At 38.4% G+C, this 19,380-nt stretch overlaps 1 protein-coding gene across 1 annotated transcript in view; it reads left to right on the top strand.

The window, feature by feature from the left end:
* The window catches only part of ABCA13 (ATP binding cassette subfamily A member 13), a 369,133-nt gene that overhangs the window by 314,821 nt on the left and 34,932 nt on the right, over positions 1-19,380 (top strand). Inside the window, exons 26-27 of the mRNA XM_075271925.1 lie at positions 8,842-9,034; positions 15,725-15,943. Of these exons, the coding sequence (XP_075128026.1) occupies positions 8,842-9,034; positions 15,725-15,943 (412 nt within the window). The remainder of the gene's footprint in view (positions 1-8,841; positions 9,035-15,724; positions 15,944-19,380) is intronic.

The following is a 19,380-nucleotide window of genomic DNA, read 5'->3' as shown; positions in this document are numbered from 1 at the left end:
AAACACCACTCCAAATCCTCAGGCATTCATGCAGAGGAACAAGTACAATGTTCTGGAATGACCATCCCAGTCCCCAGACCTGAATATCATTGAACATCTGTGGGATGATTTGAAGCGGGCTGTCCATGCTCGGCGACCATCAAACTTAACTGAACTTGAATTGTTTTGTAAAGAGGAATGGTCCAAAATCCCTTCATCCAGGATCCAGGAACTGATTAAAAGCTACGGGAAGCGACTAGAGGCTGTTATCTTTGCAAAAGGAGGATCTACTAAATATTAATGTCACTTTTCTGTTGAGGTGCCCATACTTTTGCACTGGTCAAATTTTGGTTTAATGCATATTGCGCATTTTCTGTTAGTACAATAAACCTCATTCCAATCCTTAAATATTACTGTGTCCATCAGTTATTAGATATATCAAACTGAAATGGCTGCTGCAAACACCAAAATATTTAGAACTAAAAATGATTAAGATTAATAGGGGTGCCCAAACTTTTTCATAGGACTGTACATCGTTGTCCAAAGCTTATGCTAACTTCAAGTACCAGATAAAGGTAAGAACTGCTGTACAAGGCCACTGTTGGGCCATATTTGTCAGAAAATCTATGTCAGATATAAATTTAATTATAAGATCTGTTTTAGACTGGGTAAATATAAGACACATCGTTCCTTTGATTGAGTCCTTTTGGATGACGAGTGCCTATTTTCCATATCCAAAAAACCTCTCTTATTCTTAAATGGTGTTCCCAATTTCCTCCTCTATGGGATTTGCTAACTACTTCAATGCCTTTAAAACTAAAACTAGATGTATTACCGGCATGTATGCTTTTGAAATGACGTGAAACACCAGTATTTCTAACATTATTCTCACTATTAATATCTTGTAGGTGTTCAGAAATTCGAGTTTTTAATGGTCTGACAGTACTTCCTATATAGTGTAAATTACATATGTCACAAGTGATCATATAAATCACATGGCTGCTCATACAATTTATAAAGGATTTGATATTATATTTACACGTTGAATCCACATTCTCAAATTGTTTACTTTTTTTGGCCCATTTACAAACACCACATCTATTTTGCCCACATTTATGAAAACCAACTATATGTTCTCTTGTTTCCAATCTTTTTTTGTTATTGTCAGCGTTAACAATAGTGCTAGGTGATATATAATTGCCTATTGTTTTGCCTCGTGCAGAGGCAAATGAACAGCCTTCTTTCAGAATATCCCTTAACAATGGATCCTGGTTTAGAATAGGCAAATTGTTTTTTATTATATTTACAATTTTTTCATATTCCTAACTATAGCGAGTGGTAAAATGTATATTTCTATTACTGTTTTGCTCTCTGGACTTGGTTTCATATAATAACGCATCTCTCTTTGTTTTGTTAGCTATGTCTTTTGCTCTTATAATGGACCAATTTGGATAATTTCTCTGCTTTAATCTTTTTGTCATTATTGCTTCCTCTTTATTATATGCATCACGGGTAGTGCTGTTTCTTTTGATTCGTAGAAATTCACCGACCGGCAATGCCTTTTTTGTGTGTTTAGAATGCATGCTGTTTGCATGTAATAAGGCATTACCAGCCTGTGGCTTTCTATAATTCTCACAAACTACTTTCCCCCTATTCTTGTCCCCTATCAGGGTAATATCCAAAAAGTTAATTTTTTCTTTTCCGATCTCATACGTAAATTTTAGGTTGTAACTATTGTTGTTTATGTAATCAATAAACTTTACGACATCTGCAGTTTCTCCTACCCATATTAGAAGACAGTCATCAATATATCGACCGTAATAGTGAATTCTATCCCTAAATGGATTTACAGTACTGTATAGGTGTTTCTCCTCCCACCATGCCATGGTGATATTAGCTAATGACGGGGAGAAACAAGCCCCCATAGGTGCTCCTTTGATTTGTAGGAAATATTTATCTAGGAACATGAAATAATTGTGGCACAGTAAATACTGTACCACTGAAATTACATATTCATTGAAATCAGGGCTAAAATCAGAATAGGTATACAGAAAGTAGCCTAATGCATTAAGTGCCACATCATGGGGGATAGATGAATAAAGGGCTGCTACATCACAGCTAACCCAAGAAAAGGTTTCCCTCCACTGAAACCCATCGAAATTTTTAAGTACCTCTTTGGTGTCTTTGAGGTAACTGGGTGTATTGACCACCAAAGGTTGCAACAACTGGTCAACCCAATTGCAGAGTCTTTCATTCAACGAATTGACCCCCGAAATAATGGGCCTCAGTGGAGGGGGAACCACCCCTTGTGCACTTTCGGCAGTCCGTAAAAAACGGGAGTTACAGGATGTTGCACTAGAAGATATTTATATTCTTTCTCCGAAAAAATACCTTGATTGACCCCTTCCATAAGAATATTATCTAACTTTCTATGAAAAACAATAGTGGGATCTTCTTTTAATGGTCTGTATGTTTCCTGATCATTAAGAATGGATAAGACAGAATCTACATAGTCCTTTCTATCTAGAACCACTACACTCCCACCTTTAGCCGCTGATTTTATTATTAGATTTTCATTGTCTCTTAATTCCTTTAATATGACTCTTTCCTGTTTACTTAAATTATCCTGAAATGGTTCATTGTTATGTGTTTGATGCAATTCTACTATGTCATTTTCCACTGCTGTTTGAAAGACATCCAATATGGGAATTCTAGCTTTAAGAGGGTAAAATAATGGGTTTTTTATATCTATCGTTGACTTCAGACCTTCCAATCTTAACTCATCCTCCTCATTTAAGCTGGCAAGTTCTAAAAGACTGCACTGTTCCCTGAATAAAAAATCTTTAAACCTATTGGGTCTCCCCAGTAAGTCTTCATTACCTTTTATTTTAATTTGTGTATCTGATTCTGCAAAATGGCGTTTCAAAGTTAATAAACGTACAAATTTGTTTATATCAAGCAATGTATCAAACACATTAAAATGCTCCACCGGGACAAAATTTAACCCCTTGGATAACAACTCAAGACAAGCACTGGATAGTGGATAGGAGGACAAATTGATGACACTAGTGGTGTTGCTTCTTTCATTCATTAATGAGTCTGAGTTAAGACTATGATCTAAGTTAAATTCTGTCGTGACTGGAATCTTGTTTTTCGTTTTTCTGTGTTTTCGTCCTGCTCTCCGGATTTTTTTCTTTGTGGTATGTTCCTGTTTCTCTCTCTTTGTTTGTTCTCCTTTGATCCTCCTAAAAAACTATTGTATGAGGAAACTATTGTATGAGGAAAACATTGCAAATCTAAAAAAGAAAAAGTTTCAAAGGGATAAAACTGATTATGAAGAAAATACAGTTTACAGATGGCAGTCGAACAGACAATCTACACCAAAGTCTATTTTGAGAAATGACACCAATTACAAAGCTCGCAGAAATTTAAAGAGGAAGGTGTCTTTTAGTTCCTCAGAGAGAGACTCAGATGGCTCAGAATGGGATCATTCGTCCTCATACAATAGTTTTTTAGGAGGATCAAAGGAGAACAAACAAAGAGAGAGAAACAGGAACATACCACAAAGAAAAAAATCCGGAGAGCAGGACGAAAACACAGAAAAACGAAAAACAAGATTCCAGTCACGACAGAATTTAACTTAGATCATAGTCTTAACTCAGACTCATTAATGAATGAAAGAAGCAACACCACTAGTGTCATCAATTTGTCCTCCTATCCACTATCCAGTGCTTGTCTTGAGTTGTTATCCAAGGGGTTAAATTTTGTCCCGGTGGAGCATTTTAATGTGTTTGATACATTGCTTGATATAAACAAATTTGTACGTTTATTAACTTTGAAACGCCATTTTGCAGAATCAGATACACAAATTAAAATAAAAGGTAATGAAGACTTACTGGGGAGACCCAATAGGTTTAAAGATTTTTTATTCAGGGAACAGTGCAGTCTTTTAGAACTTGCCAGCTTAAATGAGGAGGATGAGTTAAGATTGGAAGGTCTGAAGTCAACGATAGATATAAAAAACCCATTATTTTACCCTCTTAAAGCTAGAATTCCCATATTGGATGTCTTTCAAACAGCAGTGGAAAATGACATAGTAGAATTGCATCAAACACATAACAATGAACCATTTCAGGATAATTTAAGTAAACAGGAAAGAGTCATATTAAAGGAATTAAGAGACAATGAAAATCTAATAATAAAATCAGCGGCTAAAGGTGGGAGTGTAGTGGTTCTAGATAGAAAGGACTATGTAGATTCTGTCTTATCCATTCTTAATGATCAGGAAACATACAGACCATTAAAAGAAGATCCCACTATTGTTTTTCATAGAAAGTTAGATAATATTCTTATGGAAGGGGTCAATCAAGGTATTTTTTCGGAGAAAGAATATAAATATCTTCTAGTGCAACATCCTGTAACTCCCGTTTTTTACGGACTGCCGAAAGTGCACAAGGGGGTGGTTCCCCCTCCACTGAGGCCCATTATTTCGGGGGTCAATTCGTTGAATGAAAGACTCTGCAATTGGGTTGACCAGTTGTTGCAACCTTTGGTGGTCAATACACCCAGTTACCTCAAAGACACCAAAGAGGTACTTAAAAATTTCGATGGGTTTCAGTGGAGGGAAACCTTTTCTTGGGTTAGCTGTGATGTAGCAGCCCTTTATTCATCTATCCCCCATGATGTGGCACTTAATGCATTAGGCTACTTTCTGTATACCTATTCTGATTTTAGCCCTGATTTCAATGAATATGTAATTTCAGTGGTACAGTATTTACTGTGCCACAATTATTTCATGTTCCTAGATAAATATTTCCTACAAATCAAAGGAGCACCTATGGGGGCTTGTTTCTCCCCGTCATTAGCTAATATCACCATGGCATGGTGGGAGGAGAAACACCTATACAGTACTGTAAATCCATTTAGGGATAGAATTCACTATTACGGTCGATATATTGATGACTGTCTTCTAATATGGGTAGGAGAAACTGCAGATGTCGTAAAGTTTATTGATTACATAAACAACAATAGTTACAACCTAAAATTTACGTATGAGATCGGAAAAGAAAAAATTAACTTTTTGGATATTACCCTGATAGGGGACAAGAATAGGGGGAAAGTAGTTTGTGAGAATTATAGAAAGCCACAGGCTGGTAATGCCTTATTACATGCAAACAGCATGCATTCTAAACACACAAAAAAGGCATTGCCGGTCGGTGAATTTCTACGAATCAAAAGAAACAGCACTACCCGTGATGCATATAATAAAGAGGAAGCAATAATGACAAAAAGATTAAAGCAGAGAAATTATCCAAATTGGTCCATTATAAGAGCAAAAGACATAGCTAACAAAACAAAGAGAGATGCGTTATTATATGAAACCAAGTCCAGAGAGCAAAACAGTAATAGAAATATACATTTTACCACTCGCTATAGTTAGGAATATGAAAAAATTGTAAATATAATAAAAAACAATTTGCCTATTCTAAACCAGGATCCATTGTTAAGGGATATTCTGAAAGAAGGCTGTTCATTTGCCTCTGCACGAGGCAAAACAATAGGCAATTATATATCACCTAGCACTATTGTTAACGCTGACAATAACAAAAAAAGATTGGAAACAAGAGAACATATAGTTGGTTTTCATAAATGTGGGCAAAATAGATGTGGTGTTTGTAAATGGGCCAAAAAAAGTAAACAATTTGAGAATGTGGATTCAACGTGTAAATATAATATCAAATCCTTTATAAATTGTATGAGCAGCCATGTGATTTATATGATCACTTGTGACATATGTAATTTACACTATATAGGAAGTACTGTCAGACCATTAAAAACTCGAATTTCTGAACACCTACAAGATATTAATAGTGAGAATAATGTTAGAAATACTGGTGTTTCACGTCATTTCAAAAGCATACATGCCGGTAATACATCTAGTTTTAGTTTTAAAGGCATTGAAGTAGTTAGCAAATCCCATAGAGGAGGAAATTGGGAACACCATTTAAGAATAAGAGAGGTTTTTTGGATATGGAAAATAGGCACTCGTCATCCAAAAGGACTCAATCAAAGGAACGATGTGTCTTATATTTACCCAGTCTAAAACAGATCTTATAATTAAATTTATATCTGACATAGATTTTCTGACAAATATGGCCCAACAGTGGCCTTGTACAGCAGTTCTTACCTTTATCTGGTACTTGAAGTTAGCATAAGCTTTGGACAACGATGTATATCGTTGTTCAGTATTTAATGTTGGACCATGTAATTATCTCTTTCTTGTCTGTTTTCTTCTTTTTTCTTTCTTTTGAGTTATTAATTTATTGTATTTCACTTACCTTATAGTAGAGCATCAACAACGATATCCTAGTAGCTTCATATGGAGAGGAATATTTGGTCACGACAGGAGCATGCGCATATGGATGAATGCAGGTCGGGTACCCATCTTTACTATTGGCAAATGCCCACACAGTCAATCATTCCGACCAATGAATGTATGACAGCAACATCACGTGATCAAACACCTAGTGGTTATGGGAGATCTTTTTTCCTTGAAAGGAACATCGGCAACGCATCGAAACATCTACATATGGATGCGTTTGAATTGTTGTGTTATGCTGAAGAGTGAATAACAATATCCCAGCAACCCGATATCAGAAGGAACATTCATTCTTGATTTGAACATGTGCGCATAGATAGATGCAGGTCGGGCATCCATCTTTACTACTGGCAAATGCCCATACAGTAGACTATACAGCCGACCAATAAATGGAAAACAACAATAATACGTGACCAAGTATCATTTTATTACAGGACAATTTTTTCCTCTGAAAAGAACATCAACAGTAAATTCAAGTATCAATATGTAATATGTATGATTTGTTGTATTCTTGCGGGTAGATTTTGTTTTTCTCTATTACTACTGAATCATAAATTATATTTAACAGCATATATAGTTTCTTTTCAGAAAGGGCTTTTTACATCAATTTATCAGCATATATACTAGTACACACCAGCACATATACTAGTACACATCGGTATACTAATATGCTCTAATGTTGCGTTTTGTTTCTTTCAAAGTATAGAGAATCGGCAATAATTATAAACACCATTAAAATATTGATCATGTCATTCTTATACCTTTATTCATTTATTCATTTATATGTACATATTTTTTCATATGTTTTTAAATGTCATATTGTCTATGTGTTTTGTTTTTGTTTTGTTTTGTATACATAAAGACTGGCAATGCCTCGCCATTTGTACCTAGCATTAACAGCTTGGATAAATTTATATTGATTACAGGTGTTACATCTGTTCATGCTGGTATAAATGGAGAGGTTTTTTGTCAGTCTTGATCAGACCTTGAAGAAGGATATAAGATCCGAAACGCGTCGTCTGACGTTAGCCTTTTTGTCTCTTCCTGTGACTGCGTGTTTATATTTTATCCTGTGGACATGAAATAAAAGCAAAGTTTTTTATTGGAGGAACTTTCGTTTCGTTGCTGGATGATTTCTCGTACTATTTCTAGTAAAATACTAGTAAAAAAATTGCCGCAGAAAAGCCATCCATTTTTTTTTAAAAAAGCAAAATGTCAATTTTGCCTGTGGAAATACTTCCGTTTTTCCTATAGATTTAATAAGGTAAAAAAACCGCTGAGAAAAAAATGCAATAAAAAAGTTGTATAAAAAAATGATGCGCTTCCTCTGCATTTTTTTCTGCTGCTTTCTGTAACGTGAGGCCTTAGCCTTAGGGTATCAAGCATAATGATCAGGTCTGCTTTGTAACTAGAAGAGCTTGTGTAAATTTCCATTTACTCATTCATCAAGGCGTCTGCTTTTTTTCACAGATGGTATATGGCGCTATTCATTTTGATGTATTCACTCATACATCTGCTTTATTTTCATGGCTTGTGGTTCTGCATAAAGAAAAAAAAATCTTTAAGGCGAGGACCCCATTTTACGAAAATGCTGCTCCATATAGATATAATAGGGGCAGAAAGTCTGCAGAGAAAAACTGTGCAGTTTCTTTGAAAAATGTTGAGGAAAAATGCAATGCGATCCACATGGGGCTTTAGCCTTATGGACATTACATTTCTGAAAAATGTGAACATTTAATTAAGTTGTTATACTAATTAGTAGAGATGAGCGAACACTAAAATGTTCGAGGTTCGAAATCCGATTCGAACAGCCGCACACTGTACGACTGTTTGAACGGGTTTCGAACCCCATTATAGTCTATGGGGGGAAATGCTCGTTTCAGGGGTAGGCAGCATTCGATCAAATTCTACTTACCAAGTCCATGAGTGAGGGTCGGGCTGGATTCTTCTCCCTGCGCAGCGTCCCCACGTCCTCTTCCGGCCTTGAATTCACTCTGCTAGGCATCGCTCCTAGGCAGAGCCGACTGCGCATGTGCGGGCATGCGCAGTCGGTTCTGCCCAGGCCCGATGCCTAAGCAGAGTGAATTCAGAGCCGGAAGAGGACGCGGGGACGCTGCACGGAGAAGACTTCTAAAGGTAAGAGAAGAACTAGCGTTGATTGGCAATGTATAGCATTCTGCCAATCAACGCTGGTTCTGCATCGAATCCTAACTTCGAACAACTAGTAGTGTTCGATCGAGTACGAGTATTTCGAATACCGTAATATTCAATCGAATACCTACTCGATCGAATACTACTCGCTCATCTCTACTAATTAGACTGCATGAGTCTGTTCATATGTCCTCTTATTTGTAAAGTGCTGTGGAATATGTTGGCGCTATATACAGTAAAGATAATAATAATGATAAAAATAACTTTACTTATTAAGTTTAACCAGAGGAGCATGATTTCATTTTTCACTTTATACTCTGTCAACACAATAGGATCGTTGGATGAAAATCTGAAAAAAGGCAGAAAGGAATCATCACCTTCAGTGAACAATGGAGTAACTTTCATATCTGTTAATAAAATATATCCAAACAACAAAATGGCAATCAAAGGTTTAAGTCTCCGCTTTTATGAAAATCAAATTACTGCTATCTTGGGTCCAAATGGTGCTGGAAAAACAACAATTTTGTAAGTTTACTTCACAAGAAAAGTCTGTCTAATAACATATCGAAATTAGTGTTCTCTTTGCATTGGAAGATGATGTATCTGAAGTAATCCAGAAGAGTTATAACTAGAGATGAGCAAATTTTTCAAAAATTCAGTTTAGTAGCTTTTTTCCAATAAGATTTGATCCAAATTAATTTGCGGTGACTCACGTTAAAACAACATCTATTTCCTGGCTGCAGAGAGCCTGTATAGTGGTGTAGAGCACTGTGCCTTGCAGTGGTTTCTAGTGATGTCCCACTAGGGGACCTGAACCAGCAATGCACTGATCGCACTATAGACTGCAATACACGTGTATTGGAGTCTATAGACGAAGTCAGCCTATGCAAATGCATTGGCTGACTTCCTCACTTCTGGACAGGATCAACCAGGTACTGGGGGCTACTAGCAGCCCGGGGTCACTGGCCAGACCCCAGTCTGCAGAAGATGTATATCAGCACCAGTGTTTGGGAAAATACTTTGGGAGAGTATTTTAAATACAAAATACAAAATATTTCTTTTATTATTTATTTTAAATACAAATACTAAATACTTTCATCCCGAAGTATTTTAAATAGAAATGGTAAATACTACTTCAAAAGTATTTTAAAAATACTAAAATACTTGAAAAATGTAAACAAAAAATTTTATAAAAACAAAAATCGGAACAATTGAACATAGGCTAAAAGAAGCAAATTTACTATATTTCATTACACAATCATACAGTAATATATTCCCGATCAGATACTTTCTACTTTCTAAAAAAACAAGTAAATAACATGTTAAAAATGTAGAAATTGTTCGTTTTTATCATTAATAAATTAACAAGTTAACGCAGCATGGGCGAGATTCTCGTCAGTTCTCGTGAATCTCGGGACATGTGAGAAAATTCTTTGAACGTATTTTACTTGTTTTAAAAAAGGATATTAATTTAGTTTTTTTAAATATTTTAGATAATTATTCTTAATTTTTAATTTGAAATCGGATTTTTATTTTAATTTTTAATAGTGTGGTGAAAAATAAGTTGGCCAAAAAAAAAAAAGGAAAAGACTTTTATCACTTTCAACTCACGCATCCCTAAACCGTATGTCCGGTTTTAAAAATTTGCTTCGGGGTTGGCGATTGTAAAATAAAAACCAAACCATGATGTAAATAAATAACTTACCCTTAAGTGCTTAATGAAGTTGGATGTTGAGTTTATTTGACCCGTGAGTAACTTGTTTGGACAGGCCTTACAGTAAGCATACACTTTTTTTTTTTTTCAATTCTGAGTTTATTGACAAAGTGAAATAGAAAATACAAACAATAATATGATGCTGTCCAACAGTAAGCAGACACTTTTTGTCATGCCCCTGCCGCTTCGGATTTAGTCTTGTTATTTTTGAAAATAGTTCCATCCAAAATTGCAGAGAGATTTGGGTCTTCTAGATCTGAATCATTGTCGGTTGCATCCCCTTCACTGGTATTACAATTTTCATAAATTTTTTAAGTAATTTTACAGAATGGATTACGCGATCAGGATGATTAAAAACTAAAAATAAATCATACTTTACTACAAAGCGAACTTGCGATGCTGGAATGCACTGGAATTTTCCCTCCTCTCGTTGCACCTCGCACGAGAAACGAGAGTGATGATGTGACTCGTGCTGGTGTTTTGTTTTTTTTAAGTGCGGTGAGGTGGGTTATTTACATTACATCATTTGTTTTGAATTTAGACAGTAATTAAAATACGTAAAATACTTCCTAAAAGTATTTTAATTACAAATACAAAATACTGAATAAAAAATACCCTCCCAACCCCCCCCCCCCCCCCGGTCTTGCCGCAGCATCCAAGGGGTTAAACTCACTGTTTGGAGCTGTGCTTCAACCAGAGGTTATGGGGCAGGGTGTTAGCTGTCAGTTACAAATGCCATGGGCGGTAGCAAATGGGTTACAGGGCTGTGAGGCTGTGACATCATAGGGTTGGCTGGCTGCTGATTGGTTGCAAGCATAACATTTGTGGGTGATCCCACATTCTCAGAGTTCCTTGCCCAATGTCCTAACATGTGCAGTAGCCATTTTAGAAAAAATATGACTTGTTACCACGAAGAGAAAATTTGGATACGATGCAAATTAAATATTTCCTGAAATTTGGATCGTATTCCACTTTGTCAGCTTCAATTTGCTCATTTCTAGCTATAGCAACAAATTCTACAGATTCAAATTGTATTCAGTTTTTGTGACGTACTGAGCAGAATCAGATGCATGTCTATGGTCCTGTATATGTCTGCCATAGACTGCTATAAAAATATTTGACAGATGTAGCAGCTGCCAACATAACCTAAGTGATGTTATGTCAATAGCGTAGGGCACCACTACATGACATGCTTTTGCACTGTATTCTCATTCACTATGAATGAGGGCAACGCTATTGCCATAGTGTGTCTTGGAGGTTATGTCGACAGCTGCTACATATGTAAAAACTACATCTACCTATATGGGGCTATAGGAGCCTGATGTATACTGGAAAATGGGATGTCAAAAGGGGATATACAGTTGGACAATAAAGTCTGCTTAATACGGTATATAAATTGCATATACGCAAATGTTTTCCAAAAACAGATGGATTCCTTATACAATGACTTTCAAATATAGTAGCACAAGATTCACATACCAGTGGGAGTCAAAATGCGTAAAAGGACTTGTCTATGGGTCAGTTATTTCAAAGTTCAGTTCTGGACCACAGTAGACAATAAAGTGGTTTACAGTTGTGGTGGTCACCTTTGCGATAACAGGAAGTATAGCCATTTTGTTCCCTCCAGTCTCCATGATACCAAAGGTATTGATGAAATACAGACAGGACCAAGCATCTGTTATAGCCATTCTATCATTCTGGCTTGGTTTTCCCAACTCATGCTAATGAATCAAGGGATCTATTGGAAGCTTCCCCCAATCCAGAACCTCATTTCTCAGGGAACTCAGAAGTGCCAGGATCTCAGGAGATTCAACCTGACAGCCAGGAGGTTGGTTAGTCTCTATGGGAATCTAGCCCTCCTGAAGACGTTTTCCTGCGCCAGAGCAGAATCCACCAATAAAACCTAAGGCTAAGTAATGTCTTCAAGAAGTGGTGCTCCAGGCAGGAAGTGAAAAGTCCTAATCCTTCTCTGGGAGTGATTCTAAATTTTCTTCTGGATGGCTGGGATAAGGGCCTTTCCCCTGCCACACTTAAGGCACAGATTTCAGCCCTATCTGCCTGCTTAGACAGTTGATTGTCACAGAGACCATTAATTTCCAGATTTCTTAAGGGTGCTATGAGACTTAGGCCAGTGGTTGCAGCTCTCGTTCCACATTGGGATCTGCTCACAGTTCTTTCTGATCTCTGCTGCCCACCATTTGAACCATTGGAGGAAGTTAATCTCAAGTTTCTAGCTTTCAAAACCACCTTTTTGCTAGCTATCACCAGCAAAAAAAGTGGGAGAGTTACAGGCTTTTCTTCTGCAGAGTCATATATTTCATTTTTTTCCAATAGGGTACAACACAGTTTTCATCCTGGGTTTAAACCTAAAGTGTCCTTCTGGGCTAGTGTCAACCAGGTTGTCTCCTTACAAGTTTTTTTTCCAGCTCCATCTTCTTCTGAGGAGGAAAAACTCCATACAATTAATGTAGTAAGGTGTGTCCAAATTTGTCTTCTGCGTATATGGTCCTACAGAAGATCGGAGAGCCTCTTAATTAATATGGTAGAGACAAAGGTCTCAAAGCTTCCAAACCCTCCTTATCAAAATGGATTAAGGAAGCCATTAAAACTTCTTTTTGCTCTCAGGGGTTAACACCACCTGAGTTCATCAGAGCCCATTCAACCTTTGCTGAGAGTTGGTCTTTGCCTTTTGAGAAAAGATGAGTGAGTAGTGAAATATTCGAGATTCGATATTCATTTCGAGTAGAGCATCAATATTCGACTACTTGATCGAATATCGAATCCCATTATAGTCTATGGGAAAAAATGCTGGTTTCAGGGGAAACCACTATTCGACTAAAGGAGAGTCACCAAGTCCACGAGTAGCAATAGGAGAGTGTTGAGGAGGAGCACTGTGCAGTTAAAGCGCACGGACCCCATAGACTTGGGCCGGTTCACATTAGCGCTTGCCTCCCGTCCGGAAGGACTCTGTAGGAGGACCCCCCCTACAGAATAGCAGCGCAACTGCAAGTGCTGGACAGTTAAGCACACGGACCCCATAGCATATAAAGGGCTCCGTGTGCTTACCGCGCACTGCCTGCATGAATCATTCCGAACAGCAGAACAAGCTTCAGGTAATATTGTTCTTTCTTTATAATTGACACATGGGGTGAGGTCTCTTTTTTAATAGTAAAAATAAAAATTATGTTTTATATTCCTATGGGTGTACATGTCAATCCCTCCTCTGTGAATGAGCTCTCTTTTGCCCTTTTATAGGGGTGTTGTCCTACAATTAAATATGTTAATTAAAAATTCTGCCAGTCCTACCAGCACACAAGGGCAGGAATACATAGTATTGTGCTGCTTTTATGACTAATGAAAAACAGATTAACATCATAATCAACGATTATTCCTTTCCAGTTGATGTTCTTTGTTGGTAATTAGAGATGAGCGAACACTAAAATGTTCGAGGTTCGAAATTCGATTCGAACAGCCGCTCACTGTTCGAGTGTTCAAATGGGTTTCGAACCCCATTATAGTCTATGGGGAACATAAACTCGTTAAGGGGGAAACCCAAATTCGTGTCTGGAGGGTCACCAAGTCCACTATGACACCCCAGGAAATGATACCAACACCCTGGAATGACACTGGGACAGCAGGGGAAGCATGTCTGGGGGCATAAAAGTCACTTTATTTCATGGAAATCCCTGTCAGTTTGCGATTTTCGCAAGCTAACTTTTCCCCATAGAAATGCATTGGCCAGTGCTGATTGGCCAGACTACGGAACTCGACCAATCAGCGCTGGCTCTGCTGGAGGAGGCGGAGTCTAAGATCGCTCCACACCAGTCTCCATTCAGGTCCGACCTTAGACTCCGCCTCCTCCGGCAGAGCCAGCGCTGATTGGCCGAAGGCTGGCCAATGCATTCCTATGCGAATGCAGAGACTTAGCAGTGCTGAGTCAGTTTTGCTCAACTACACATCTGATGCACACTCGGCACTGCTACATCAGATGTAGCAATCTGATGTAGCAGAGCGGAGGGTGCACTAGAACCCCTGTGCAAACTCAGTTCACGCTAATAGAATGCATTGGCCAGTGCTGATTGGCCAATGCATTCTATTAGCCCGATGAAGTAGAGCTGAATGTGTGTGCTAAGCACACACATTCAGCACTGCTTCATCACGCCAATACAATGCATTAGCCAGTGCTGATTGGCCAGAGTACGGAATTCGGCCAATCAGCGCTGGCTCTGCTGGAGGAGGCGGAGTCTAAGATCGCTCCACACCAGTCTCCATTCAGGTCCGACCTTAGACTCCGCCTCCTCCAGCAGAGCCAGCGCTGATTGGCCGAATTCCGTACTCTGGCCAATCAGCACTGGCTAATGCATTGTATTGGCGTGATGAAGCAGTGCTGAATGTGTGTGCTTAGCACACACATTCAGCTCTACTTCATCGGGCTAATAGAATGCATTGGCCAATCAGCGCTAGCCAATGCATTCTATTAGCTTGATGAAGCAGAGTGTGCACAAGGGTTCAAGCGCACCCTCGGCTCTGATGTAGCAGAGCCGAGGCTGCACAAGGGTTCAAGTGCACCCTCGGCTCTCCTACATCAGAGCCGAGGGTGCGCTTGAACCCTTGTGCACACTCTGCTTCATCAAGCTAATAGAATGCATTGGCCAGCACTGATTGGCCAGAGTACGGAATTCGGCCAATCAGCGCTGGCCAATGCATCCCTATGGGAAAAAGTTTATCTCACAAAAATCACAATTACACACCCGATAGAGCCCCAAAAAGTTATTTTTAATAACATTCCCCCCTAAATAAAGGTTATCCCTAGCTATCCCTGCCTGTACAGCTATCCCTGTCTCATAGTCACAAAGTTCACATTCTCATATGACCCGGATTTGAAATCCACTATTCGTCTAAAATGGAGGTCACCTGATTTCGGCAGCCAATGACTTTTTCCAATTTTTTTCAATGCCCCCGGTGTCGTAGTTCCTGTCCCACCTCCCCTGCGCTGTTATTGGTGCAAAAAAGGCACCAGGGAAGGTGGGAGGGGAATCGAATTTTGGCGCACTTTACCACGCGGTGTTCGATTCGATTCGAACATGGCGAACACCCTGATATCCGATCGAACATGTGTTCGATAGAACACTGTTCGCTCATCTCTATTGGTAATACTATCTGACACAATGTATGCAATTATTTTGGTACGCATATAAAACTTAATAGAAAGTTATCTGAAAACAATTCTTTCAGATACCCCACTATATTTGCTCTTGGTTTAGAATTTGCTTTGATTAAAATAATAACAATTTTTTAAAATTGCTATCTATTAAAACAATAAAGAGTGGGTTCACACTATCATTATTTATTATCCAGGCGAGAGCAATGGACTGTAATAACATTAGTGTTAACATACCATTAACCTGTAGAATTATATATAGCAAAGTGATTAAGATTTTACATGGAGGTATTGAATAAAAGAAAAGATGATTTAATATATATTTTTTTATATTTCTCAGGTCATTGTTGAATGGGCTTTATTTACCAACACTGGGAAAAATCTATGTGAATGGGAAAGATATGGAAACAGAACTTTCATCCATTAGACTGGAGATGGGTGTTTGTCCACAATATGATGTTCTTTTCAATAATCTGACTGTAAAAGAGCATGTTCTTTTATTTGGATCCTTAAGAATGCCCATGTGGTCAAAAAGACAACTGGATGAAGAAGTAAAACAGTCAGTATAAATACATACTATATAGCTAAACATAGTTTACTTCTTACCAAATTATTGTTAATATGAATAACTTCTTCTGTGAACATTTTTTTGAATACGTTTGAAAACTTTAAAAAAAGATTTTTACTAAATTGTAAAAAATATACAGCCTTATATTACTTTGTGATGGAGTGCTGTAAATGTATTGTGGTTGGTGTCTGACATTAGACTGAAGCACATGTGTGTGTGTATATACAAATCCCCCCCACATCTATACAGTATATGCTTCACCCTAATGTCAGACACCAAGCACAATACATTTATTCTATCTATCTATCTATCTATCTATCTATCTATCTATCTATCAGACTTTTACTACACAACAAGTAGATGATAAAACATAAACATATGTTATATAAAATAGCATGTTATATAAATAAATATCCCTAATTTGGCACTCTAAAATTCTCATGAAACCAATTTACACTTGGCCTGCTATAGGGGGTCTCTCAAATTTATGGACACCCTCTTTAAAGGCCCCATCAGCTGTATGGACCCACTTCCAGCTCCCGTCCTGAACATACTATGGCATTAGAAGCAAAAAGCTCCACTCACTGGATACCAGTCCAGCACCTTGACTGCAGCTCAGCTCCCACTGACTTTAATAAGTACTGAATAGCACTGAAAGTGCTGGGCCCCTATACAGTGGATGGAGCTTTATGCTTCCGGCCTTGTATTGTGCAGTGACAGAAGTGACACAGTACAGCAGCATGGTGGCTCAGTGGTTAGCACCATAGCCTTGCAGCGCTGAAGTCCTGGGTTTGAAACCCGCCAGGACAACATCTGTAAGGAGTTTGTATGTTCTCCCCGTGTTTGCGTGGATTTCCTCCCATTCTACAAAAGACATACTGATAGAAAAAAAGTGTACATTGTGATCCCTATATGGGGCTTACAATCTACATAAAAAAAAGTGACTCAGTACAGCTGCTCGGTCTGGGGACCAGGTATTGACTCTCTTCTCATCAGGTGTTTATGCTGTGGAAAATAGACCATAAAAAATAAGCCAAGATAACCCCTTTAATATTCCCCTCCTGATGCCTCATAACCTTTAATGCCCCACCCCTCCACAGGATATTGGCCTCCATCACTGGGGGGGGGCACAGAGAATTGGCTACTGTATGGGAGGTAATATTGAAGGGGCCACTATATGGGCCATACAGTGGCCCCTTCTCTGGTCCCCCTTATAGCAGTATTAGGTCATTACTTACCTGTCTGATCCTTGAACACACTCCTTCTCCTCCAGGTGCACAGTATATGCACCTGAAGTAGGATGGAACGGGAGGGGCCAGACCTACTTACCCTTTATCCCAAGTAGCTTGTAGGCCGCAGGCTCAATGTGGCCTCTGACCTACAACTCAGTGAGTGGACCATGTAACAATGCTGTTTCTAGCTCTGAGGATGCCTTAATTAATTTTCACCACCATTTTCACAAAGATCTGAAGTGGCCAGCAATGAGTTCAGATCTAAATACCAAGTGAACACCTCTAGCGAGATTTTAAAATTGTTGTTGGAAAAAGGCAAAACATGTAATTCCAACCCATACTGTTAAACAGATTGTGTGCTATTACGTAGTTCATATTGTTTAATATTATGGGTTGGTATATTATGAAATTCTTTGATATCCTGCAGCCTCAGCACCTTTCACCATTTTACTTTTTTTTAATGTATTTTAAGACTAATGTTAACAAAATATCTACATTTCCATTATAGATTTTGTGTGTAATTTTTTGGTATTGAATTAACTTGGTAGGTTGTTAGGTCAACGTTGCTTTGCAGTGTGTATGAGGTCAACATGTAAGCATGCAAAATGAAATGGATGAATCCCTAAATAATATTCATAATATATTTTGTACTAATACAATTCTGAAAGATCACAGTATTAACTATGTGAATAAATTAATCCCTGCAGTGTAGTATACTATATACCTCTTAAATTCTTGTTACATATGGTGTGTTTGTGACAGATACTATTTAAGGCTCTGTCACTATCCAGCAGAGTTGTTTGGCGGGCTTTTGGTTTCTAGGGTTTTAGAATTCTTCATTACAAATACTGAACAGATTGTCTAACCAGTGCTATGATATCACAGATTACCTCATCCATCCCCGCAGCCAAGATGTGTCAGTAGCTCAGATACTGGCAGCTTATTGTGGATGTGTATCATCTATTGAGGAAGCCTCTTCATTTCTGAACTGGGCCAAGAGCTCCAGCAGTCAAAGACTTCTTCTGATATTTATTTGGAAGACTCTAAGGAATTTTGGTGGAAATATGAGGAGAGAAAGCAGCATTTCTAGTCTAACTCTGATCAGGGTTCCTCTGTGTAAATCACACTAGAATAGGAAAATAATCTGCACATGCATTTTGGTAGGAAGGTAATGTTACCCTTCACAAAAATAATTTAACATCTGCCTCAGTAGAAGTATCAAAAAGTTCTGATTCTTGTATTGAATCTTAGGTTAAGGTCCCACATAGTGTGCCGCAGCTAAAAAGTTTTGCTTGAAGAACCGCAGGGGAAACATGTCAAGGTTTTTCCGTAACGCTTTTCACAGAAAGTAAAACTCTGGTTTTAAAACGATGAAACTCTGCAGACTTTCTGCTTTAGTAATCCCTATAGGGAAACCACCATCATTTCCTTAGTTATAATTGACATGCTGCAACTTCCAAAAAATGCAATGGTTTTGGAAATTGCAGCATTTCGGCTGCAGGTATTTTTCTGCAATGTCTGAATGGGATTTGCTAGAATCGAATCCACTTTGTAGAGACTGTTAACTACTTGCAAATTGGTTCAGTAGTCTGTTTGGGGCGTCCCCATGAGGACTCCCCCAAATGAATTACCAATGCAGATGTTAACGAGGCCTCACTTCTCTTGATAATAACACAACTGATATTTTCTTTCTTCTAAACTAAGAATTTGGACTTTCTCCTAGTTTCAACAAGTAATGACATACATCTCCAGTCCAGTCTGTGTCCATATAACATGTGATTTTCTGATATAGTTTTGAGGCTAAGGCCCCCGCAACAGAGACTATAATGGGGTCTGTGTGCTTGCTGCGAGATCTCCACACGAATCATGCAGACAGGAAAGTAGATTGTTAACTACTTTCCTGTCCGCATGTCCCCTGTGGAGATCTTGCTGCAAGCACACGGACCCCATTATAGTCTATGGGGTCCGTGTGCTTTCACTGCACACTGCTTGCAAATGCATTCGGTAGTCCGTTCGTGTGGACCCCATGAGGACTCCCCCGAATGGATTACCAACGCTGATGTGAACGAGGCCTAAAATATGTCACTGCAGCTCAATCTAGAATATCTAACTCAACCAACTGTAAAGACAATCCAGGATGTATTAAACGTGCCAGCAATGAAATGATCAAAACCAAATCCAAGCACATTGACTATC

Source organism: Leptodactylus fuscus, chromosome 4 (assembly GCF_031893055.1).
Source record: "Leptodactylus fuscus isolate aLepFus1 chromosome 4, aLepFus1.hap2, whole genome shotgun sequence".
In the NCBI taxonomy this organism is placed as follows: Eukaryota; Metazoa; Chordata; class Amphibia; order Anura; family Leptodactylidae; genus Leptodactylus; species Leptodactylus fuscus.
Note: the sequence above shows the minus strand (reverse complement) of the source record. Positions and strands in the feature narration are given on the sequence as shown.